This window comes from Natrix helvetica (genome assembly GCF_964273705.1).
Source record: "Natrix helvetica genome assembly, chromosome: 1".
Classification (NCBI taxonomy): domain Eukaryota; kingdom Metazoa; phylum Chordata; class Lepidosauria; order Squamata; family Natricidae; genus Natrix; species Natrix helvetica.
In genome coordinates this window covers 268798541-268826391 of record NC_138548.1, presented here as the reverse complement: position 1 = coordinate 268826391, position 27851 = coordinate 268798541, and the positions used below count along the sequence as shown (strand labels likewise).

At 37.1% G+C, this 27851-nt stretch overlaps 1 protein-coding gene across 9 annotated transcripts in view; it reads left to right on the top strand.

Moving 5' to 3' along the window:
- PPARGC1B (PPARG coactivator 1 beta) overlaps positions 1-27851 on the top strand; it is a 130914-nt gene that overhangs the window by 97677 nt on the left and 5386 nt on the right. For 2 of the 9 annotated variants that reach the window (XM_081935504.1, XM_081935501.1), the window contains exons 2-9: positions 3852-4025; positions 13778-13993; positions 18085-18201; positions 22203-23385; positions 24169-24205; positions 25577-25641; positions 26060-26834; positions 27773-27851. In XM_081935504.1, the coding sequence (XP_081791630.1) occupies positions 3852-4025; positions 13778-13993; positions 18085-18201; positions 22203-23385; positions 24169-24205; positions 25577-25641; positions 26060-26834; positions 27773-27851 (2646 nt within the window). Of the gene's footprint in view, positions 1-3851; positions 4026-8931; positions 9180-10276; positions 10414-13777; positions 13994-18084; positions 18202-22202; positions 23386-24168; positions 24206-25576; positions 25642-26059; positions 26835-27769 lie in introns of those variants that run through there. The other 7 variants (XM_081935503.1, XM_081935500.1, XM_081935508.1 and 4 more) reach the window with 6 other exon arrangements.

The window sequence follows — 27851 nt, the reverse complement described above, 5'->3', positions numbered from 1 at the left end:
AGACCATTGTTATGTCTACTGAACCAAAATCATGAGCTTCAAATGCTTCCATGCTTCTCTTCTGACGGCATTTAAAAGTTTATGAACCATTTTGAAATTTCAACATTTTTGCATAAAGTTGACCTTTTTTTCACACAAGTCCACTTGGTATAATTTTGGTTGGTCAACCACTCCAGGAGAGGATAACAGTGGTGTTGAAATGCCTCCATTTGTGTACCATTTGCCTGGCAGTGAACTGGTGGAGACCAAATTCTTTGGATATAGTTTTGTAACTTTTTCCAGCCTGGTGAACATCAACAACTATTTTCAGAACCCTTAGGAATCTCCTTTGTTCCGGGCCATGACATAGTTCCTCATACCTGGGTTGGAAGATCAAGAACTCTCGAAATAGAATTGGACCTCCCATATTCACACCTGATTATGTCTTTGATTGAAACAGCTAACTCAATTTAACCTTTCAAATGAACTACTGATCCTTAGAGCTTCACATACTTTTTGCATACAAGTATTGGTAGCTTTGAATCATTTCCCTCAATAATTGAACAACTATAATGTCTCTGACTCATTTCTTTAATTGGGTTTTTTTAAATCAACTTTTACAACTTGTGTCAAAAACAGATCATGTTTTAGGTCATCTTTATGCAATAATATCAATAATTAAAAAGATTTATCAACTTTTAAGCACCACTGTAATTACCTCTAAGATTTTTCCCTTTTTCCTCACTGGTGTGGTAAGATTGTTTGTTTGTAAAATTTACCGGCCGCCCATCTTACTTCATGGTAACTCTTGTTATTCTTTTATGGCTGCATTGTGCTTTTGGAGTTGTTTCCCTTAAGAAACAAAAAATGTGCTGGAACTCTAGTTTTTCTGGAGCAGTAGTTCACTTTCCCTGGTTGTTTATACTGGGAGTTCTAGTCCAACACATCTGGAAGATATCAGTTTGAGGAAGACTACTCTAACACATGTCTTTGTGGCCAAGAGAGTTTCCTATTTATTATTTATGTTATTTAATTAAATCTCCCCCCTCCTCTTCACTTCTTTTCAGCTTGAAAACTATCCAAAGCATCTAAAATTTAGCCAATGAAATCAATACTGTTTCTGCCCACATTCTTAACCATTGAAAATGATATGACATAGAAGATGAGGGAAAACAGAGGAATGTTGTTGTTTTTTTTAAAAAAATGGAGCAAACTCTTAAATCACATCTTTTTATAACATCCAGTTGAAAAATATCGCAGGAAAAAGAGGTTCAGAATCTTTTATTGCCACCTGCTACAATTTCTCTTTTCACTTAAGGTGTAACTCTTTTTTTTTGGGGGGGGAGGAATTTGTAATTCTGTTTAATGCATAATGTAACATTGGAAGAAGCTATTTTTAATTTGAAATATTATGGTAAAAGGTGATTGGAGGGGATTCTATTTCCATGAGCAGACACAGACTTTAAAATGTCTTGCTGTCTGTCACCAATAACTCCTCCCTCTCTTTTTTTCCCTCCCTGAAAAAGAAAGGAACCATCAGAACTATTTTCAGGAAGTCTCAAGCCTCCTGAGACTAGGAAACAGTGGGAATGTATTTCTAAGAACAAAGAATTGTTAAATTTTGAATCTCCATAATGTTATAGTTATATGTGAATGTAGGAAATACAAAACTAATGTATTCTGAGAAAACTGGCCGAGTCTGCAGCGTTATTCCCAAATGGAAATAGTAGTAGTTAAATGAGAATATTAGTAGCAAGCATTTTATTTTGTTTATTGTAGAATTTTTGTTAGACATCTATTTAAAGTGAATAAATATAATCAGATAGTAGTAGTCACATTTTTCCATGTATTTAAATGCCAATAATCTGGAGATAAACTCGGAAAACCTAATTATAGTAAAAAATCTGAAACCCCATGATTTTTTAAAAAAAGTGGTAGCAATGCCCTAATTCAGCATTGGTGAATTAGGGCACCAATCCTGGCCTATTTAAATTTGCATTCAAAGTGACAAGGAAAAAAAAGAGTTTTGATTTTTTTTGTAAAATGATAATTCTTCCTTTTTACCCCATTACTCATGAATTTGCTCTAAAATATGCCTGGACTATATTTTATGTTATTGTATTTTTAGTTGTAAAATCACTCAGTTTCTCAATTACTTATGTATTAGCAATATATGTCTCCTTCAGATATAACAGGTAGAAAATAATATGTTTGCCTCTGGCATGAAAAATAAGTCTAACACTGTAGGCAATTTCTCAAAAAGGTCTAATTGCAGCTAAGTGATTCAGTTTCTGTAAAGCAGTGCTATTATATGTTGTCCTTGCACTACTGCATGTTGTTCTTTTCAGCCCCAAGAAACACATATGATATCAAGATGTGAGATGGAGGCTGTACATGTGTGAATGCATACAGCACTCCCCCCCTCCATATACCATATATGCACATGAAACCTCTCTCATCCAGCAGTCCTAAGACAAGGTTTCTCTACTGCTTTTAGCAATGAGGAAATGATGTGCAGCATGGATTGACCAAATGCACTGTTTCATAAAAAGATCAAGCTTTTGTAAATCCAAAGGTTGTAGTAAGGCATCTGTCCTCACATATCCTCTTTCTCAGCCTAGTTAGACAAAAGTGTAGCAGCATGGTTGGCAAATTTAGAAAAGGTCTTTCAAAGTTTGCATACCACAAATTGTCCATCTCTGTTTAAAGCTTGCTTAGAAATACCTTTGTTTTTCTAGGGCTTTCATTTGTAGCTTCTCCTCCACAGAGAGCCCTAGGGGATTAGTGTGATATTGCCCGTTTATATTTTTACATTCTTATTGATCACATTTTCATGCTGTTAAACTGTTTTTAAAATAATAATAATAATAACAATAATAACAATAATAACAATAATAACAATAATAACAATAATAACAATAATAACAATAATAACAATAATAACAATAATAACAATAATAACAATAATAACAATAATATAATTAATATAAATCTAATATAATATAAATCTAATATAAATAATATAAATATAAATAAATACAGTTATACAGTTTATTGATATCACTGTTCCTGGAGATGCCAGAGTCGAAGAAAAAGAACTAGAAAAAATAATGAAATATCGTGACCTGGCCATCGAAACTACACGGCTATGGATGAACCATGTAACAGTGATACCCATTGTCATCGGGGCACTTGGCACCGTGTCCAAGAATTTTACAAGATACATCCACAAATTGCAGCTTCTTGCAATAACACCAGCGGAACTGCAAAAAACTGCGCTACTCGGAACATCTTATATTTTAAGAAAGTACTTGGTTGATACCTAGGATGCTGGCAGCAAACCATATCAACCAGTAGCACCAGTCACTGGTATTTGTAATGCATTTTTGAATCTTCAGTTGGCTGAGTTTCATGTTTAATGAATAAAGTAGATGATGATGATGATGATGATGATGATGATGATGATGATGATGATAGAGCAGGCTAAACATACCTAAATAAGGAAATGCAGAAATCCTACATTTTAAGAACTTGAAAGAGTCAATAATAGCTTATAGTTATTTAAAAGCTTCCTTTGTTCCGAGAAGACTTGCCCTTTTTGCACTCTTTTTCATGGGGGTGGTAGGACTGATAAGTTCAACGGCCAAAAACTTTTACCATCTGTATGTATATGTATGTATGTATGTATTTATGTATGTATACATACATACATACACACACACACACACACACACACATACACACACATACAGCTGCATTAATGTAAGTGTATTATTTGCCATGAAGTAATCATGAATTTTGTAGACAGGTGCTATACATTGCAAAACTCACTATTATTCTTTCTCTCCCTCCCCTCCCCCTTTCCTTCATAGTACGAAGTCTCTGGTGAGGAACACCTTTATTCTGATTTTCCCGAGATTGATTTGTCTCCGCTGGATACCAGTGACTTTGACTCAGCCAATTGCTTCAGCGAGTTCCAGTGGTGGTGTGAGCACTCCGAAACAGAATCCAGTCAGTACAGCACAGACGACTCTGAGCTCTTTCAGGTATCCTATTATCAAGAGATCCCCTGTTACAGAGGGGAGCCTGCTGTGCAGCACGGTTTTCCCCTTCCTTTAAGAAGTGTGTCACTCTGGGATCCCAGAGTGCATTCAGCTCCTGAAAACCTTGGGTGTATGCAAAAATTGCAACAAAATTGTAATTTCAAATGTGACAGGAGTGGAGAGAGAATGATTAAATACAAGGGAAGTAATCATGTTAACTGTATTTACTTTAATCTTGATTGAGTTAAACAGCCATTCTGAGTTGCTGCGTACCCCTGCAGGAAAGCTGCCAAGGGCAAAACTGCAAGTCATCCTTACTTAACAACTGCAGTTTGGGACCAGCAACTGTGTTGCTAAGCAGTGCAGTTGTAAAGTAAAACATCACAAGCAGTGGTGGGATTCAAATTTTTTTTACTACCGGTTCTATGAGCGCGGCTTGGTGGGTGTGGTGTTGCTTGGTGGGCAAGGCTTGGTGGGCATGGCAGGGGAAGGATATTATAAAGTCTCAATTTCCTTCCGATCAGCTGGGACTCGGGAGGCAGAGAATAGATGAGGGCAGGGGCAGTCAGAGATGGTATTTACCTGTTCTCCAAACTACTCAAAATTTCTGCTACCGGTTCTTCAGAACTGGTCAAAACCTGCTGAATACCACCTCTGATCACAAGACCATTCCTGGCTTAACATATATTTGTGTAGTGACTTTTTCAAGTTACAATGGCATTGAAAAAGTTTCTTACGACTGGTTCTCAGACTTTCAACCATTGCAGCTTCCCTATGTGGTCACGTGATCAAAATTCAGACATTTGGCAACCAGCATGTATTTGTTGTAGCAACCAGGGTCATGTGATCACCATTTGCAACCTTCCAATAAGAAAAATCAATAAGGGGAAGTTGGATTTCCTTAACTTTATGAGGCACTTAAAAACTGCAGTGCTTCACTTAATAATCATGGCAAAAAAAAGTAGAGTAAATCATTTCGATCAAGAGCATGGGAGATGTGTAGAAAACTGGAAGGGAATATCAAATGGGGGCTAAGCAATTCAGAAGGATCTTGGTGTACATCTTTTTTCTGAACAGAGCTCCGTGCCCTTTGTAAAGAAAGTACACATTCTAAGATATAATTTTGGATCCAGGATTGCCACGTGAATTTAACATTTTGCATTTTTGTCTGGGCTCCTTTATTTCAAAACTCATTAAGTGCTTGCTATATCAACTTCCTTCTTTGTTAAGAGAATCAGGTGATGCCTTTGGTTAGAGAAATAGAGGACAGACTTCCTTGAAAGAGATCAGGCTTCAGATCATGCCTCTAAGGGCAAATCTGACTTGCACTAACCATGTCTACATTTGAGTACCAAGTTAAAATATTTCTGCGTCTGGATATTTCAAACTTGATTGTGGCTGTCCTATGTGACTTCAGCTGATCGGGTGAATTTTGGTTTCATTCTTCTCAATGTAGTGGTCTTGAATGAGAATCTACAGTATAATGTTATAATTTTATCGCACTGTATATGTAATTACATGCTTATATATATATATATCACTGTATAAACCCAGCTGTTTTAGAAATTCTTGCAAAAAAAATTACTCAACCAAATTTAAAGAAAAGAAATTCCCTTATCTGTCTATATATAGCTCACTCCTAGCTTAGTTATGCATCTCTTTTAACAGGAGCACCTGGGATACTCTACTTAATAGCTTCATAAGCCTATTAATTCCTTATTTTGAAGCCTGTTTTTTTTTGTTCCTTCCTAGATCAGTATGAGGAAAATGAGGAAAAGAGGCTGTGGATAGGGAGGGGATCCAGGCTATTAATATATTTTCTGCACATGATTAGTGCTCCATTAATTTGCACTTGGTTTCTAAATGGAGCAAGTGTAGTAAAGCTAATGAGGAAGTGGAAGAGTAGGAGAGGGTTACTGAGCCAATCCTCTTGTGATCTATTATTGAAGGGAAATTACAGGATGGTGCCTGGTGCATCCAGCTTTTTTTTTTTTAAGATGATGGATTATTCTTCTGTAGGTGGGAGCACTAAAGAAGAAGGATGCAGAGAAGGCTGGTGCAGGGGAAGAATAAGTTATATGACTCGAGAATGTTAATTTCCATCCTGCAGAAAGCTGCTTTATTTGATTCCCCAGCTTCAGTATCACCTTTACATCTCTGTGCATGTGGATATTTATAGACGAGGCTCTCTGTGTGTTGCTTCCACAGTACTTTCTAAATATATGTTGTCCCATTATACAAATAATGAGTTAAGACATGGTGCTGGGTGGATGGAGCAATGAGCCAGTGAATATTAAAACCATATTACATATCTAGGCTTATGAGAGGGGTTTTGTTTTGTTTTTTTGTTTTGCACAACCCATAGCTTCCTTTCCTTTCTGGGTTTTCACAAAGTGGTGCAATATTTCACTTTTGGATACATTTTATTCACACTACAATTAGTACCCTTATAATCAGGGCATGTTGCAAGTAATTGCAATAGGAGTCAAATGAAAAGTAATGCTTCTAACCACCATAATGTAAGTTTAGTTTAAAAAGTAATATATGAAATGGAAATAATCCCTGAAATTAGCTATTTTGTTACCTTATATTAACTTCTTCACATAATCACCACTGTTTACATTGCTGCCACTGATAAGCAAGCTTGATAAAGCCATCATCAAAGAACTCAACATGTTTTCTCTTCCACAACGTCCTGATAGATCCCTCAAGCTCTCTGAGTCACCACATGCCCACAAAAATGTTTCTTAATTTTTTTGGAAAAGATAGAAGTTGTATGACACCATCTTGGACTGTATGCCAGATGGTATAAGATGATAAGATGAAGCTTCACAATTGCCTCTTGGCTGGTGAGGCTAGTGTTGTCATGTTACAGCAAATTGTTTTGAGTGTGCTTCCAAATTCTGTTTCAAAGCTTTGAATGTTGCAACGTAGCACTACAAGTTAATAGTGGTGGTAGGTTCAAAGAAATCCTGTGAAATCCTATGTGAATAGCTCCGTTTGCCAGATCTTGACTTTTGAAGGTTTTTTACATAGGTGAACTTTTCTGATAATATATATTGTATAGATTGATTATTCATTTCTGGGTCATAATAATGAGCCCCATTTTTTGTAAGATATCAAGGTGTGAAGAAATTCCTCACTTTCATTCATGTAGCATGACAACAACTGCTGGCAAATTTCAACTCTTAAAGCTTTCTCAACCATAAGCCTGTGAGGAACCTACCTTGCTCAAACTTTCTGATTTTGAAGAATATCAATACTTACCTCACACATTCCTGTGAAATGTCAAGCTTGACAGCCATTTCCCTTTGAATGATCTTCCAATTATTCTTAATTAGTTAATCAAACTTTCTCCTCTGAAACTTGATTGCTGGCACAAGTTGTCCACTTTGTGCATAATATTCACATCAGCTCTTTCTAGTTCACCATATTTGCATATTTTTGACCCAATATTTTTTACCCAATGATGCATTTTATGCCTTTATTTGATTCAGTTTTTGATGCCACACAGCTCCAACTGACTGGGCAGATCACAAATTATTATTTTTTAAAAAAAAAACACCACAAAACAAGTTAAGAATGTAGTAAAGAATATATTTTCCATACAAGATAGTTATAAGATGGCAATCCAGACAGTACATAATAAATATGAATTGGAGGAAATCCATCCACCCTTTCCTCAAGGCCAGGGCAAATTATCAGTACTCATGTCAGCACAGTCATCAATATAAACAATCTGCATTTGCTGATGAATTTCAATTGGAGGGGCTCTTTCAGCAGACAAATATTCAATCATGATGAAAGTACACTGAGTATTTAATACAAGATTCCATTTCATGAATAAATAGCAAGATAACCTTTTCTCACAGCAACTTTCCACCGAGTGAAAACAGCAGATGCTAAAGAACACGTCACAACTTCTAACATGTCAGTGTTGCCATCTATTGGTGACCTACAACATTGGAGGCATTACTTTTCATTTGCTCCTCCTACCTTCAGTTTTCCTGTGGCTAAATCTTATATAGTTTAATGTGTTGAGAGAACATCAAAATGTGTCATTCAACTTACTAAACATAATAAAGAGGTTGAATATTTAGTATACAAGTTAATATGGTTTCCCAACTCACACACAGGTGACTCCGGGTGACTCATAACATTAAAATTCTCACCCCATGGCAGCAACAACACAATCAAACCAACTATTTATTTATTAAACAAATTTATATGGCTATCTACTCCCCTAAGGAAAAGTGTTGGAATTAAAAGGAAATCTCTCCATTACCGAACATAATTCGAAGACCTGGGAATAGGGAACATATTTCCTGCTACACCAAGTGACTGCAGTGGCCAAACCATGCCATGTTTATGATTGCCTGACAGGCCATTGGGGAAGAATTTCAGTGATGGAATGAAGCCTTGCCAATACTCTCCCCAATGCAAAAACTTTGTAAACACTAGGCATTTTCTGATGAGAATTGATGGGTCTTTATGTTCCCCAAATAGGGTTATCAGTTAGTATAATCTTATGATCTCTGACTGGATTTGGGGCTGGCAAAGCTAAGCATTCTATGGAAACAGTATATTAAAGCTGTAGTCAAACTCATTGCCAAACTGCTTCCCTTGAGCCAGGCTTCTATTAGGCACTCACTAGCTCCATGCAAGTGATATGTGGTTTTACCCTCTTGCCAATTCTCCCTGGTGCCATACTGGCCATGATAGAAGTGATGCCTATTTCTCCATGTGAAAGCTAAGCCAGAGAATAAAATAAAAGCAGAATTCCTGATTCCCCTTTGCTACTTCACCGTATTTTTAGCCTGCAAAGGGTTAATCATATAGCACATTACTGGTCAGTAATTTTTGCTCAGTAACAACCTGGAAAGGCTGTTTCTTTCTTTTCCAGGTACATCATCAATTTTTACAAATAGCAATGAGAACATTACTGACACCCATCAGCTCAGTCTTTTTTGGGAGGGGAGGAGTGAGGAGGAGATACTTCTGCTGCTGTTGTAAGAGCCGTTCCTGGATTCTACTATAACATCTAGAGAGTTTCTTCTTGTGTTTTTTTTTAATGGAGGTTCAAGAGAGAGTTTTAATCAGCCCTTTTCAGGGAATAGCAATTCTAAAATGCATTAAATAAAGCAGCATAGAAATGTGGTAAGTGGAGCCCTTCTGGTTACTGCTGAGTGTAATTACAGTAGGAGGCCTGACCAGCTGCAATGAAGCTTATCCAAGCAACCTCTAACTGATCTGCTGCAGAAGCTTAACTGTATGAGCAAAAAAGGGTTTGCAATTTTAATTTCCTGAAATGGCTGAAAGTTGTGGAGGAATGAATGAACAACCCACACTCCCACAACATAGATACAAATGGCAAGAACAACAGTCTTGCTCTGGATAAGTAGTACAAAGCTGGTCTGGATAAGAGCAGAGAAAAAGAATCTTAAATTGGCATGTTAACACAATAGTGCAAATACATTGGTGCTGCTCAAGAAAAGATGATTCACTCATTAATATTCAGAGTGCATGCCACAGTTTCAAGTACCCAGACCTTGCCAATTACCAGAACATGTCAAGCCATGGGCAGAAGCTTTGTCTCACCCCACCAGAATCTTCCAGGTAGGTTTTCCTGCTCACTCTTACAACATACAATCTTAGCTTATCTTGCTTTGTTCAGAATCCCACTCAATCCATCCTTGATTTGACTTAATAAGAGCCTAGCCTTGCAGGATGTTGCAAAAGGACCCAGCAGGACGTGTGTAAAACTAATATTATTGCTATTTATTTCTTACAATAAAAGAAACTACGTATACGCTGATTCCCCTGTAACAATTTTTACAGTGATAGGGGTATTTTCACTTCCTAGGATAGAGCCTCCTAGAAGTAACTGAGAAGGGGCATATTAAATTAAAGAGTGTGGGGGAAGTGCTTATGTTTGGGCGAGTTGCGTTGCATACTGTAAATGAGTTATTTAATGTAGATACTGCTTTTTATTATATAGCATAAAGAAAATGGCAGAAAAAACATTTGGTTCCTTGCATTAAGCACTTTGTCCTAGTTCAAAAGGTGAGGTGTATTAATGGATACATATCAACATGTCTTTAGTTCTTTTCTGTTCCTTCTTTTAATATAAATATCACCTTAGATTTCAGGACCTGCCAGACTAGTTGTACTATAACTGCTCATTCATTAAGAACTTTAAGAAAGATATAGTGCCTTCACTTTGCAGCTTTATGCTGTTGTTCTAAAAACTCCAGAATGACTGACAGACCATCATTGCAGGATATGTATTTTCCACCCAGGAAAATATAAACAGAGCAAGCCTTTGTGTTTCATACAGATTGAATGCACAGAGCACCATGAAAAATATCCTGTTGATGTCCTATATAAAGAAGTATTTTGCTAATATTAGAAGGAAAATATCTTCTCAAATAATACAATAGTAGAGTTGGAAGGGACCTTGGAGGTCTTCTAGTCCAACCCTCTGCCTAGGCAAGAAACCCTATACCGTTTAAATAATACTGCATTCTTGGTGCTATCATGTGTAGCATGACTTGGGGGAGGGGTGGGGTTAATGACTTCACTATTATGAGGTAATTAATGGCTGCAGATAGCCCAAAGATATGCTTAGAGTCACTGAAGACTTTTTACTTCTTTAAATACAAACTACATTTTTAAATATCTGAAAAACAGTTCATATGTTTGGGCTTGAGAAAGACCCACAAGTGATTGTACAATATCTCACAGTATTATTGTAAAAGTATGCTATATATACAGTACATAGTTTGTTGAAAACAATCCTATATCAGCCTATAATAAATAAATAAATGCACTTATCAGCAAGAAGGTTGTACAGTAAATGAAACTACCTTGCATATAAATTTGAATTAATAACATCAGTGGGAAACACTATGCCATGTATTTGAATTAGCTCTAACTGGATTAGACTAGGGTATCTAATGTTTTAGACAGCTAAGCTTTTCCCCTGTGTGTGTGTGTGTGTGTGTGTGTGTGTGTTTGTCTGTGCGACAGTGTGTGCGATATCAGTGCTTCCAGCATTCAGGTTTCAACACTTAATGTGTTATGTCTCTAGAGCATTCTTTCCATTACTAGCCTGGTAGGCTGAGGGTCAACTACATATAACTTGAACATGTGATTATCAGCTATGTCCAAATCAGGATCAGAACAAAGGTTAGTGTAGAATTTTTCATTCTTTCCTCTTCTGCAGCTCCATCTGAGAATGCAGGAAAAAGGGCTCTGCAATTTACATTGTCCAAAATTATAAATTAATTTGTTTATTTGATAATGAATGAGATAATAGCAGAGGCTGAGAATCTGAATAGGGTATAGAAGTTGGCTAAAGCAACTGCATTTCTCGTGGTAAATCTGGGTCTGAATTTGATTTGAGTATTTGCTTATATTTGGTATAATATTGTTATTTGTTGTGTTTTTAAGCAAACTTACTATATAAGCATGACTCACACATAGTGAATTTAATCACAGTTGACTCTGTTAACCCATTTTCATGTTTGTACAACACACTGAATTTTAAACATCAAACAGTCTGGAGTTTTTACCCCAGGCTAAGCTAAAATGTAATTGGCTATATCTCAGGGCATCATGTGAGCACAGCTATAGCTTTAAAGGTAGTGTAGGAATTACATGTAAGGGTGGGGTTTATTGTACCTGAATTAGATGTTTTCTTTAAGTATCCTTAAATAATGAAGCACCTTGATGGCTGTACCTTATTGCAGCATAGAGTCATGCAAATATGTTAAGACACTGGTTCTCCACCTTTTCTTCACCATGGACTCCCTTTAAATTCCTTTTGTGGCCACAGACCAACACCATGCATCCCCAATACTTAACTCAATACTTCAAATCATAACATTTCTTCAAGCCTTTATGGATTCCCCCAGAGGCCCATGGACCACAGATTGAGAACCATTTCATTAAGCATTGAAATGCTAGCTAGGTATTGCAACGTGACAAGGGAATTATGTCATAAGGCATATGAGGTTAGATACAGTATTGCTTACTAACTTCCAGTTCAATAATACTCCATAATATAATTAAAGAGCTCCAGAATTTTTTATTACTTTGAGTAACTTCATTTTTTCTAAGATCTACAAGGTCCTGATCAGATATATCTTATATTATATTTGGACAGCCACTATGCAGCAACAAAGATGCGGGGAAAATTCTAATTCGTTACCTTCCATGGATTGCTCAGACTTTCAAAGCCCAGATATGGCAATCCTAGTATCCTGAGCTCATCTTGATTGGAAATTCAGGTTTACCAGTCCTTTTCTTGACCTGCATGGATTCTAAGTAATTTCTGGCGGAGATACGTGGAAGCTGTTGCATAGTGCTGCATTCATGTGTCACATTACTTCAGTTGTATTTGAATACTTTCTTAATTTTCCCATTGAAAGTTGGAGTTAAAGTGCCTTACTTTGACTGGATTTTGTGCATTGATTTAAAATGAGTACTTTCGCAGTTTCCAATTTTATTGCTATATGAAAGATTTTCCCAGAAGTGAAAAATATTACCACATTTCAGTACTATCTAGCTACAAAGGCCAGAAGACTGGAAGATTGGAAGACTAGAAGACCCTTACATATTCTTTTCTCTTTTCTTCCCTTCCCTTCCCTTCCATTATATTACTACTCTACTCTATTGCAATTTGTAATATTTTAATATAAATGAGGAGAAATAGTAGCAGTTTGAGATGCCATCAATTAATTGAGGGGTAATGTTTTATTTGATATCAAAGAGATATTAATCTAATCCTAAGAAATTTTAATTAGAAAATGTCCATTGTGTTCAATGAGAATTAATGCTAATTAAATTGCTTAGGACAGCATAAGTTTTTTAATATTTTCAAAAATGATAACATTTAATGTTTTATAGATAGACCATAAATTTTTACTCCTAATGTTCTCTCATTATTGCATGAATTTGGGATCTTATCTGGGGTTTAATAAACTGGAATAGATCATACTTGTTGCCTACAAGTCATATATTTTGTGTTCTGAATCCTTTGTTTACCTCAGCACAAGAATTGTGGTAACTGTCTGGAATAAGAAACTTCAACACAGTTCCTCTTTGAATTCAAACTGAGTTATGGTTGATTCTATCAAATCCTGACAATACTAGGAACCCTGTTTCTACAGGTGTTATTCCATTAAATCTATGATTTGGCGTGTCCTATTATTGTTATATTTGGGGCTAGTGTCAGTGGGATTGTAAATACATTGTGTGATCAATCACTGTCTATCAAAGATGTATATATTCTTCTTGGCTCTATCCCCAGTTTTTAGTATGTATTAAAATATCAAGATTGTGATTGGGGCAAGGAGAGATATGGCTATAAGAATGACTGTACAACACTGTAAATAGAAATCTCCTGAATTATAGTAATGGTTGTTGATATGCAATGTTTCTCAGCATTTGAATCATTTTGTTTGTTTGTTTGTTTATTGGACTAAGGGCCAAAGAAACTTTAGAGCCGTATGATCAAACTTTCTATTTACTGTATGTTTAACGTTAGGCATGTATTGAATATAAATATGCCATGGTATTATCAGTTTTTCTGCCTGCTTTTAAAAGAATATAAAAAAACATCTGGCTACTCTGTTGTGTAAATAACTAGAATACGATTACAAGTGAGTTTGTATCTTGTCAGAAACACTGTGTTTTGGAAACATCTCTTCTTAATTTATGTTTTTCTCCTATGTCCTTCTGACTCTTTCCAGCAGATTATCGACAGTGAGAATGAAGCTTTGCTGGCAGCTCTCACTGAGACACTGGATGACATTCAGGAAGAAGACATGGGTCTGGCCGTCTTCAAAAATATGGACGAGGGGGACATGCCCAACAGCGGCTACACTTCACCCATCCCCTCTCCCAATCCTGCTGCACCAGTCACGAGGGGGCCTCCTGTGGCCCAAGAGGTTGATGAGCTGTCTCTAGTAAGAACCACTTCCTACTGTTTAAGGTGGATTTGGATGCGCCTCTGATAATCCGGCTGCATGGGTATGATAGGAAGCAAAGGTCTGAATTTTTTCATTATAGGCTTACAGTTATAATAGTACAAAAGCGTTGTATCTATTATTGTATACGTATACATGTTCCACCTTGTTGCTCTCATTTGATCTGCTCCGTAGAAATCTTCATCAGGAAGAATATGATTGGGATAGAAAAAGGAAAGGCATAGAGCGGGCTAGTGCATGAAAGCACATAAGCACATCATAATACATGTCGTCCTCCATTTAACGACTGGTTGCTTTACCATTTGAAATCACCACTGGTGCAGAACACATGCTTTACACCCCACAAAGCACTTCTGTCCATCATAAAATGTGCCACGCACCCTACTCCTCATATCACATGACCCTCATTTTGGCTGCTTGACAACCGGATTGCCCTTACAAGCGGTTGCACTGTCCCCTAATCACGTGACTGCAATTTGCAATGTTTTCTGCTGGTTTTCTGGCATTTTGTGCTGGTTTTCGGCAAGCCCTTCAGAAAAATGGGTTTGCACTTACGGCCGTGGCATTTGCTTAATGCGAATGACTGTTGATTCACTTAACGACTGCAGTGATTTGCTTAATGACCACCACAGAAAATGTTGTAAAATTGTGTCTTGTCACATGGGTACCTTAACTTACAAGTGGAAATCTGGTCCCAATTGTGATTGTAAGTCAAGGGCCACTATATTTATTTCAAATACTATCTGCAGTATTTGGATGCCCACTGTTCAACATTTTGTCTTATCTCTTACATTTTTCTTTGTTACTCTTTCATGTCTGTTAAGGAGATGTACATGATTTTGTAAATTGTGACTTTTTTTTTTGCGTGAGTAGTCATGATATAGAGCAAGCTGCTATGCAGCATTTTCTCTAAAATCACCAGTTCTATTACAGTAATTTAATAAATTGTTCTGAGATTTCATAGTCTCAGCTGATAGTTGCCTCTGGCCAATCTTAGCTGGTCTTGGAAATTAAATGAGATAAAAATTGAGCTAATTAGTACTTGGATGAGAGACCATCAAGTATCACTGGGAAGTACAAGATATTACACTGCTGTTGCATGGTTGTCTATGTAGTCGTTAGAAATTGAGTTTAACTCTTTAGCTCACATAGTGCCTATATAATTTCCAAGGGTCTTGAAACTTGGTCCTGTAAAGGAAACTTGTTTTCCCAAGGAAAACTGATATTTGTGGGAAATTTTGAGTTCTTAATTGAGGCATGCACTCTAGTCCTCCCTTGAGTTAGCAGAATAATCTGCAGTTGATTTTCTGTAGTTTCTATTCCTCAGTACGTGGTATTATTAACCAACCAGCAGGTGAGAGCAAAGAAAAGAATATTATGGATGACAGCCTCTCTGATAATAGAAAATATTCCTGTTTGTAATCCAGGTTTCACTTAACAAGGAAAGATCATTATGGAACTCTGAAACTTCAATGCTCCATAATGTCCTTTCCCAAAATATGCTTTTACAGGACAGGAGCATTCTTTATTTCAAGCAGAACCTTTGCACAGGATACCAGGAACATAGCTGTGTAGATTCTTGCCTCTTGTCCATCCATACTACTTCCCTGTTATCTACCATTATTGAATGTCATGATTTCTAAAAGTGTTATAGTGGCATCTAGTGGTAAGAAGTACAGATTTTCATGTCACAAATGTGTACATCTGCCTGTGTATGTCTCTACATATCACTCACACACACACACACACACACACACACACACACACACACAAAGACACACACACGCACAGTACAAATCTTTGTCTGTGTGTAAATGTATGTATGTATATGTACATACATACATACATACATTCATAGACACACACACGTGATGTATACATTGCAAAATTGAGGAAATAATTTTCATATTTTGTCATTGTAGAAAGTTTACAACTAGAGGATCAAATTAGCATTGCACGACATTGTATGAAAAAAAGTTTAACATTTTTGGTTATGGGAACTAATTGAATAGTTGTCATTTGCTTAATTGTTAAGGAGAGTTTTGAGTTTCTGGACAATCCTTAAAAAGTTGTTTTTGCTGCCATATTCCCACCAGAGTCAATGGTTGGTTAATGTTCCCATTTTGCCTTCAGTGAGTGAGAGGGGAATGTGAATTTCTATTTTTTAAAAACAGACATATTCTGGGCATTTAATCAGAAAAGAAATGTTATCAGTTATTTAAAAATAATATTTTTACTCGCATTTGGGTTTTTTTTTAATGGAATATATCTGTTTTACAGACATCATTAAACCCACCTAAAACTAAGAAAGAAAATGTTTCTTCAGATTGCTTCATGAGCTGTTGAATTAATTAATTAAAACCCTTGTTAGAATGTTACATCCAATTGATTTCTTTGGCAGGAGCATATGCCTACTTCCTGATTCATACTAAAATTAGTATCTGAAAATAAATCACAAATTATCCTAGGATAAAGGGGAAAGAGAATATTCCAAATTTTCAGAAACCAGTTTAATACTGCCAGCCATGAATCTGGAAACCTACCAGCAGCCTTTTAAAACCTGGTTTCTCTGAATGTGGGAACAGCACCTTTTCACAAACTGCTATTGAACGTGCTTTTTTCTCTTTTTTTAACTTAAAAAGGGGGTCAGAAATTTGAAATTTTCACACTGAAAAATATTCATTTTTCAACCTCAATTTCTACTTCTTTGTCTCTAGGCTGAAGAAAATAATATGCTACATACTTGTAATTAGCTTAACTTAGCTAGTATTTTAAGGTACCATGAGGTCAATATTGAAATATAATTCTACCCTAACCACTATGGCTAGCCCATAGCATACCCATCCTATGTTGTTATTTTGGAAAGAACTTCCAAAAAAATTTGGATCTTTTTTGGAAAGGACTTGCAGAGTGTTTTGAAATCGTGACTTTTAGTAGCTTTCAAATCTGCCTTTCTTGTAAAGCAGAGGTGGGGGACTATGGTCCTTTTATGACTTGTGGACTTCAACTCCCAGATTTGAAGTCCACAAATCTGGGAGTTGAAGTCCACAAGTCATAAAAGAGTCACAGTTCCCCACCCTGCTATATGGAGTAATTTTCAATTTTGGCAGTTAAGCTATTTCCAAAAAGTTGCAGAATGTTTATATTGTCAACATTGTTTCAGGGCTTATTGAGATAATATATAATTCCTACCTTTATCCAATTATGTGAAACAAATTTTATTTCTTCCACCCATTAATGAAATCTTGCTGTGCTTTTAAATTATTATTACAGTATATACACAAAAATGTGAAATCACTGTTGCCAGTTCTTTAGCTGGTGTCAGTCTCCATATGCACTGAGTTCTTCCTAAGAATTTGGGATACCATAATGTATCGGAGTTACTATTTCTTTATTATTTCCATGGGATGACAAGTTAGACTAACTGCAGCAATAAATTCAGGATTTTTTTTTAAAGCTTGGCTTTGCCAAGTTATTGCTGGTCTTCAGTCCTCCTGTGATGCATCTTCCTCATGAGCTTGATTCATGAGATTCTTTATCTCTTTTTTTTGGGTGGGGGGTTGTTGTTAAAGAAAATGATGAAATTCTACTCATGCTCAGGGGAAGGGGGGACTTCTTTATTCTCTGTCACTTTCTATAATGGGGAATATCCATGGAACCATTCCAAATCTTTGAGAATTATATGAAAGAAATAAGATGCTCTTTGTTAATGAAAGCTGTCTCCTAAACATAGTAAATCAGCTACCATACCTCTTCTGTTCTCTTACCTTTCCTTGACAGCCATGAGTATGATTTTGATATTTGATTTTCATATTTTGATTTTTATATTCTTCCTAATATATGAAGAAAGGGGGGTCTGTATGAATAATGCTAAAATAATTCTGTGGTGGGGGTGAGATAGGCTGTTAAAATAAAATATTTAACTAACCCTGTGGTTGTTAGTTTGGATCTCCACTTCACTTACCCTATGCTTGTGTTTGAGTATGGGAATTTAAGGAACTTAAAAAGAAGTGACTACTGTTCATTTATGTAGGAATTTCGACTCTTTCTTTCACCATTTCCCTTTCTAGCTAAAGAAGTTGCTTCTCTCACCATCCAATGTGCCTCCAAGCTATGAGGTTCAAAGAGAGGGGAATATATGGCGTCAAGGACCTCCTAAATCCAGACCTCAGCGATCATGCGCAAAGGTATTGTTCTTCTTGGCAACTATAGCTTTACATAATAGTGGAGTATGTTTATGTGAGATGAAATTTTTGCCAGGAATATTACACAGTTTTCATATGTTCAGATCACTAGCTCAGCATTAATTGTGCTTATTGGCAGGGACTCTCTAAGTGATGTGGTCAGTTTTTCCTCTTTATTTCCTCTTTACTTTCCAGTGAAAATAGACCAAATAATTTCTGTCACTCAGAACTCCTATGAAGGTTGAGTAGTTGTTCTCTCTGTATTTATAGCTCTCCTTCCCCTACGTTTCTTCTCACAGGCAAACCATCACAGCAACCATTTGCTTATTTCTTTCAAAATCTTTAAGAATGGTGCTGGGAATGTTGTTCTGCAAGATTGTACCCCTCCTTCTGTTTGATCCACCTGAAGAGTAAGGCATTAGAAAGGCAGACTTTGGATAAGCCATGCCAAAAAGATAGAACTTGGATCCTTCTCCATATGACGGATTTGTCATTTGTTATGAATACAATGTACAAAGTGATGGAACCATCCAGTTATTAAAGCCAATTGTTTAAAATCACACAATAAGCCTTTAAAGGTTTTCATTTGGATGAAGGAAATTGTGCAGTGTATTAAATAAATTAATTTGGATTGCACAGGGAAAGATAAGGAACATGGGAAGACAGAGCGTAATGAAGCTTGGAATGGGGATAGATATTAAGTCTTCTGTGCTTAATGTCATGTTTATTATATATGTCATGAGGACAGAAAATTGACTGAAGAATCTCTGCAATCTATACCTTACCATACTTCTGAAATATTTAAAAAGAAGCTTTTTAAAAATAATATTTTCCTCTTGTTTTTCCTGCTAGCTCTTTTGAGAATCTTCTGGGCTCTACTCTTGATTTCTGAATCAGTTTAATGTATGTCAACAGCTTATATCTTTCAGGCTTTTCTGTTTCCTGATATAGGCGGGTAGATAGATAGATAAGAAACAAAGATAAGGGCTTGTTCAAAGCAAATTTCTGTCTCTCCTGTATTGTGCATAGATGATCAAAGGTCTTTGAGGAAATCTGGAAAAGCATTAAAGCTTTAATCTGATACCGGTTTGTCCATATTTCCAAAGACTTACACCACAATGCAGTTCAAGAAATAATACAATCTGTTTCCCTCACCCCCAAAGCTAATGTTTCTTTTTATTTTCTTATTATTTTGTTAAAGTATAGAAAATTGAGTGATATACTAATATAGAAAAAGAGCTGGAAGAATCCTATAATTAAGGATCCTCCCACTCTAATCCAGTCTCAATGTCTTAGGGATATTAAGCTGGGTTTTTTTTGTATAGATTACATTCATCTATACAAATACCTCTTTTATGAGCGAAAATATTGAATATGGATGTTTAAGTGTATTTCTCGTTAAGATTACATACATTTATGACTTTTTCTTGATATTCTTTTAAGTTGTTTTCATTTTTATTGATCATTTCAATTAAAATGAACTCAAAAGAGTGGCTAGAATTACCAAAAGTATATGGAGTTTCACAGACTGGAAATTAGCACTCACGGCACAGGGGTTACTTGCTGGGTTAATGTGATTCTCCCTCTAGCTTATATCTTTGTAGCTGCTGAAATTGGTATGTATATATGAAGCTGAGCTGCAACTACTGAATTATGCATCGCAGTTAAATGATTTGTTTCTTACCATTGCCATCATGTCTGGGCAACTTGAGATACTTACTTACACACACGTGTGCACACACATACACACACGTGTGTGTGTGCTGTTAAATGCAAAGGTTGATGCTAGGCACGTTGCCTTTTGTTTTTAACCATAGTCCCAGACAAACCCAAAGTCCCCTAGCAATGCTATCGCATCCCTGCTGTTCTACCTTTCAGGCAGTATATTTATGCACACATCTTTCACTGCTTTAATTTTCTAGAAATGAAAGTAAAGGAACGTTTCCCCTTCAGCAAGACTCTTCCCACATCACAACTGTGATTCTACTCCCCTCCATTTTATGCAGCCACTTATCCCATCCAAATTGCAGGATTGGAACTTGTGCAATGAAAACAGTGAAAGGGAAAGTACTCCCATGGCTTGGCACTTTATCAGCTGTGCCCAGTATCAAAAGGCAAAGAGGAGAATGAAAAGAAGCCAACCTGTGATGTAAAATGCTATGGAACTAAGCCTGTGATGAAAGATAACAGATTCCTGCAGCGAAGGGTGGATAATGACCTAATCTCTTCTCTGATTCAGGGAGTAAAAAAAAAAAAATCACCTTAGGGATCAGAATGAAAGTCCAGCCCATACTGTGCATAAATGCTTATAAAAACTATACTTTTCAAATATAACTAACAGGTTCAAAACACTATAACACACAAATGTGCAAAGAGGGGAAGACTGTTATACCCAGTAACAAAAGAAACAATATATAGATGCAAAAGTAATTCTTAAGGGCCTTCTATTATGTCTTTCTTTCTATATTAGTCCATTAAACCCATATTTATGGATGTGAAATCAAATCTCTCTATATATCTGGTGCTTAATAAATGACTTCAAACAGAATAGAATGCCAAAGCTTTGGTAGAAATCATTTGAAAATTCCAGCCAGGCCAAACACATTGAGTTGATTAGAGCAATGGTTGTTATAGGCATCCTTTGAATAAAACAACATGCCCAATAAAATACAACTCTTACACAATTAAGTGCAGTTAAGAAACAAGATAATTTTCCACTGTGCTTATAGAGTCTAGGCAAAAACAGCTTATATGATTAAATCTCTGGAGCTATCAATTACGTTTGTTGGTTCTAATATGATGGCTATATAGGTTTGATACAGGTTATGTAGCTAATATAAGTATATAGGATGAAAGGGCAGATATACATCCCATTACTGAAACTTGGTGGGATGAAATTCAAGACTAGAATGTGGTGTTGGAAGGATATAAACTGCTCAAAAGAAACAGACCTAACAAAAGAGGAGGTGGTGTTGCATTAGTTATGAGAGATCACTACTTCCCTACAGAAATGCATAAAACCAAGGATGAAAGCCTCCTAGAATGCATATGGGTTAATGTATAAGGAAAAAAAGAATGACATTACCATAGGTGTATACTACAGGCCATACAGCCAAACAGAAGAAATACATGAACTTTTTGCCAGTCACTTAACAAATGTATGTAGAAAATAAACCAAAGTAGTGGGGGGGTGGGGGTGCCTTTAACCAACCTGAAATGAACTGGGAGACAAACTCTGCACCAAGTGGAAAATTTAATAGGTTCCTGATCATTCTAGCTAACAACTTAGTCAACCAAAAGTAAAGAGGGAACTAGAGGGACAATTCTGTTAGAAGTTTACACTTGTTATTTGCTTGTGCAAGCTGCAATTTCACTCTGTTCCTCTTTGACACTTGTTTTATGGATCAGAAATCAATATTCCTCTTTTTATTATGAAGACCTCCCTGACCATGATGGTGAAAATTGGATATTGTTATTTCAAGCATAAACCAAAGTCATTTCCACAATAATTTGCACAATATTCTATAAAACATAAACATCTCGGTGGGAATAGAAGCCAAATTTAGAGAAATAATAAGCAGCCACCAGAAAATCAGATTCCGCAAATTCTCTGGAAATAGAATAGAGCATAATGATTCTGTCTGTTAAATTACTTGTTTTTGATTTAAAGCCAGAACCTTCTGTCATTCAAGTCATAGAGAAATGGCACTGAGAATGATTCTTTCATTGTTTTATTACCTAATATGAATCTATGGCATTTGATATGGATGGTTGGTAAAATAACCCTCACACAATGTTATCTTACTGGTTTGTCAGCAATTAAATAGAGTTAAATTAAGTATTTCAATTAAGTATGATATAATTAAGACTTGAAACAGCCATTTTAGTGATGTGAAATATGTAAAGATTTGAATGATATTTGCTGTAATATGCTAACCACCTAGAACAAAGAAATGGATAAATTTTGGATGTAGCTTAACTTCCTTTTTTCTTTGCTTTTGAAGGTGGAAAGTGTCCATGACAGAAAGTCAACTTTTCCCCAGGCTCAGAGTCGGAACTGCACTGAGCTTCATAAACATCTTACTACGACCACCACCACTAGACACTGCCCGCACAGAAAAAACAGTGGGCCACTTGACAAGTGTCATGCCGACAACATTACCACCTGCTCCGTATCCCAGAGACATTACATCCAAAACGAAGAAGATAGCAATTTAAGTAACGATGCATCGAATTGTGGTAACAGTGTAGCCCCTCCTCTCTCTTCCTCCGAGAAAGGCACTGGAGACAAGGAACTTCATGCTGCAGTGGAGCTTATCCATTACATGCATACTTATTGCCTTCCTCCAAGAAAGCTGCCCCCCATTCACCCCGGTGAGGGAAAATACCAGCCTTTTCATAGCGCCTCCAAAAGAGCAAAGTCAGATCCCCCCCTGCAGCAGTCTCCACTCTGTGGGAATGACAATTGCCCATCCAACCCTTGGCATTTCTCCATGCACTGCAAACAATCCCGAACTCCGCTTTCTGAATTTTCCATCCTGAAAGAACTGCTTGCCAGAGAACTCCCATGCGATGTGAGTAAGCCATATCGATTAGCAAAACCTGTCTATGCCTCCTTGGCCAGGTCACAGCTTCACAAGTCTTCAAGAACTTCGCCTCACAATACCGGGAGGGAATTTACAGATGGATATAATAAGCCCACCACCAAAATAATACCCGAAATGAAAACTGAACTGAGACAGATTCTCAAAGTAGAGCCTGAGGCTGAAAAAGAAAGTGCAGAAGAGGATGGTGCAAAACAAGGGACTCCCATGGGTCAGGGATCCTACGGGAAGTCAAACCGCAAGGCGGACACCTCTATTTATGCAGTGCGTCGCTCTAAAAGACTCAACCCTGAGCTCAGTGTTTGGCAGTCTTTCCTTGATAAACCTCCCTCAGAACCTACCGTGTCCTCAGTGTCCACAGCAAACGCATTCGCTTCAATAGAGCCTGCCCTCTGCTCATCTTTGCAAAACTTTGATACAGAAGCACCAGCAGCGGAAGTAGAAGTGAGTGGCGCTGATGAGATGGATGGGGGATTCCAGAGTTTCCCAATGGAACTGCAGACCCCTTCACCAGAAAGTTCCAGGGAAAACGACACTTATGCAGCAATTGAGAGTCAGTGCTTCACCCCCTGCCATCAAACAGGTATGTAGGAAAGGAGAGCTCAGCCATTCTCCTGTACTGGCATTTCCACATTTCTGAAAGAGAAAAGGATTGTGCCTGGTGTGATATGGTCCCATATCTTCCTAGTTTGTCTGAATATCTTAAATACTGTTGAAGAGAAATTTCTTTCCCTAAACAAGATACATAGATAATTTCCTATAAAATTGTATATTGAAAAGGTGGGAGCAAAGAAAAGGTTTGGTTTTAATTGAGTTGACCCAGGTCTGACAAGAAATAGATTATAGAAGCCCAGTATGCTTCATGTGAGTCACACATTAGAAACAAGAAGCTTCTGAGCTGTTGTGTTCCAATTGTGTCATAATCCATCCACTCAGGACTCAGTCATATAAGGTAGGAAAATAATTCCTCCTGTCTCTGTTGCTAAATTAGGGACAGACACGGGGAAAACTGAATCAGATTACTATTTCAGCATTGAGAGAGATGATTTATTCTTTTCCATATGATGTTTCCCAAAGCTCCTCTCCTCTCTATTAATCATAGAGTGGCAACCAGACAATAAAATTCAGTGTGGTGTGGTGGATCATTTCAATATGAAAAACTGCATGAAAGAAGAATTAATCTCCTCTCCTTCATCTCCAATACAATTCATCTACTGGTTTCAAGTTTACAAAATAGAAGATAAACCATGTATCATCCATGGCTCACCTCATTTGACCATAATTTGCTTTCTCTTTTACTAATCCAGTTTATGGACAGAGATATGGCCAGTTGAATCATTCTGCTTTTCTCTGTTCTTTGTTTCAGAAGCACCACGGTGTCTGTCATTGCCCTTGGCACAAACGTAAGTGCAGTACCCGAAATATATCTTGTGAAAGGATGATCTCTCTAAGTGTCAGAAGCCAGAAAAATCTGGCAAATGGCAGTCTCAGAATTTTGCAATCCTGATAACCAAGCTGTGCCTTCAATACTGTCTGGTTGATAACTATCCTTAAATTAAGCTGCTTGTGCACTAAGAGGACTTCTGGTGCAAGAGCTTAATGTCAAAATAATCTACTACTGGGTAAAGAACTTCATAGTGCAGCTAAAGGTTTTATAGAAAGGGATGTGCAACACACACACACACACACACACACACGCATCACTTACTCTATGATTAAAGCCACATCAAACTTGGGATGTTCACCACAGGTTGCATATTATCATAAAGTTCCATCATTGCTAGACGGTTTCTATGTTAGGGAGATTTTAAGGGGAGGAAATGCATGGACAGATAGACATTAACCTGACAGTGACATGTTAATGTTTATACAAAACTGTATTTATGTATATTTCAGTAACCAAAGCTAAGGAAGAATGAGATGTTTGGATGGATGTAAACCAAACATTGAAGAATTTAAATTATATAGGATGGCTTCATAGCGAGGCAGTTTTCTTTATGCAGAAAATCTCTGCTTTCAGAAACTTGTCCGTTGGTGTGCCAAATTGCTTTATTGTGGAGACTAGATGTTAACTAGAATGAACCTGAAAGTACAATATAACTTGCTTTCTTCTAGTTCTTCATGAGGATTACATTAGCTGTGAAAAAAACCTGTGCTACGTTAGTTATAGGATCTCTGTTATGGTGCAAATATATATTTGCAGGAATGCCTTTGGTTTTTTTTTTTGCTTGGAGATCAATGGAAGGTTTTTTGTCATTTGTCATTTGTGAATAAGTAAGATTCTTCTGGCAACCATTCTGTGACTATACCAGCCACATGCTCACAAAATTTCAAAAGTGTCCCTGACTTTTAAAGTTTGTTTACTTGTGAATCCTTGTAATGGGAGTGTGGGGTTCCATGTGTAAAAATGTAAAGGGGACCTTAACAGACAATGTATAAGTTTTCAGGTTGGGTTTTATTAGTTTATATTGATTATTTGAGACCTTTTGGTAGTTTAAATGGAAGTTAAAAGAATTAGTCCCTTTCAAGCTTGTCAACTTCCCTACATAGCTATTTGGAGATGACCCTAGTTCATTAGGTACTACAAGGTGGGTGCCCATTTATCTACCCTCATTAAAAAAGTTTGCCATTTAAATGACAGCCATGAGATGTCCTCCCCATGGGACGTTTTATTTTCAAAGCTCCTTTCTATTTCATTGTGTGAATTCCTCATTTTTAATGGATGTCTTGACTTTTCTGTAACTATTTCATTCTATTCTTCTTCTCATTTTTAGAGAATCAACACTCGGGAAGCGCAGCTTTGATCAAGTTCTGACTGTAGAGCTGTGTGGCACTGCAGGTAAGGGCAGAATTTGGATTAAGTGTTTATTATTTTAAAAGATGTAACCATAGAGAAAAGATTGTACCCAAAACCAGATTATCAGATAGTAATTCCTGTATTTAATCATTAACACGAAGGAAATGGAATATGGGCACCCCTAAACCCTGTTTGATATTTTCCTTCCTTGAAAAGACAATTGCATCTTTTGAGTGACAAGTATTTTGGAACCACTGTAGCCATCTTATAAAGGCAAAAGGCTGAATATAAACAGCAGTGCATATCCCCAGATCAACTGTGCGATTTGAAGGCTCAACGAAGGGGTGGGAATGGTTTAAAAATTAGACCTACATCTAACTCCTATTATAGTGATGTCTTTTTACTCTCATGGTCTTATACTGAAAGAGTTTTATCCTTTTGCTTCCTTGGGGGAGATAAGGTCTCACACCACCAACTACTCCTCCATACAAGCCTTCGGAAGAGGACCTTTATAAGCCAGACATTCACCAGAGACCAGCCCAGAAGACTGCTGTCATCACCAGCTCTGAGCCACAACCAATGATCAGTCATAGGCCAATTTCCAGAAAGCATCAGAAAAAGCAACCAGTGCGGACAGAGCTGTATGCCCATCTGAGTCGGTCTGCTATTCGCCCTGCTCACTCTGAGCAACATGGGGTGTTGAAACGCCCTTTCTCGCGGTCTTTTGGTGATCATGATTATTGCCAAGTCTTGAAACCTGAGTATTCGCTCCAGAGGAAGGTGCTAAGGTCTTGGGAGCCCCTGAGCCATATAGAAAGCCAACACAAGAGGCAAGTGCCTGACGTTCCCTATCAGGAGGAAAGCAACAAGAGTTTTGATAAAAGCTCAGTGAAGGAGGGCAGCAAACAGCTGAGGGACCAAGAAATCAGAGCCAGTTTGACCAAACACTTTGGTCTTTTGGACAGTGCCCTGGATGATGGGGAGGAGGCCTTGTTCTTCAAAACTCCTGAATATGATACTGTCTTTGAAGACAGCTGCAGTGAGATTGGTTCTCCATTGGAAGAGGAAGAGGAGGAAGAGGAGGAGGAATACTACATGAGTCCATTGGGTTCCAACAGATGTCTACACAGTAGTGCTCTTTCTAGGACCAATTTGCACTATTGCTCCCGAAACAGATCTGATTCAGAGTCTTCATGTTGCAGAAGTAGGTCTCCGGTCAACCAGCAGGTTTTCAGGTACATTCATTTGCAATTAGTATTGTTTTGCGGGAAGGGTTTGAAATGGTCATAGTCAATTACATTGGTTTGCATTGTTGATTGCAATGATTCAGAGTATTGCACATTAAAATTTCATACACCTTAGTTACATTTTAAAATAATGCAGTGCTGTATGAATGGTGGCCCCTTCAGTCAGCCTGGGGGAGTATAGACTAAATTTCTAGAAATTTCTCAGGCAGGGTTATAACTTTTTCCTTATTTTTGCCATTGCAGTGGGGGCTACGTCTTACAAGGCTAATTTAAAAGACAGTGGGATGAATTCAAAAATCCTGTGAGCAAAGTAGAAAAGTGGGAGGAATTATTATTACTGAATTAGTTCCTCCTCCAGACCTTGAGAATCTACTCCAGTGGATTGCCGGACCTATTAGAACTGCACCAAAAATAGCCATGACAGCTGCAAAGGAAATTGGGGAAATTTGCCTTCGTCCCCTGATTCGAGAATACCAACTTCTACTGGATAGATAGCATTCCTGAATTGGAATGAGACCCTCCATGCATAGAAGGTTTTTGAGAACCAATGGGAAAAAAAGAGATACCGTGTTCAGACGGATAGAAATAAATGTAAGATTATTTGTAAAAAGATTTAAGGCCAAAACCTGTGCCCTAAAAAGATTATATCTTCAGATTTTCTAATTATATAATATGTGATCATTTACATTTGCTTACCTCTTTGCTCCAATATTTGGTAGCTATCTGGCCACCTTTTTAAAAAAATCCTCTAAATAATTGTGAATCTACAATAGCCCATGGTGTTCTGTATTGATTGTAAAATGGGTGAGGCTGTTCCTGCAAGCAAGGAGTATGTTTCTAGGAATATTTTCCTGATTAAGATTCTGATTTCTACGATTTAAAACAATTGGAATCCATTTGGGTCTGTATTTCTTGTTTTCCAGCAGACGTGAAAATGGCAAGCGTGGTCAAGAGGGAAACATGAGCAGCCAGAGACTGATGGAGAAAAAGAGAGAAAAAGCCATT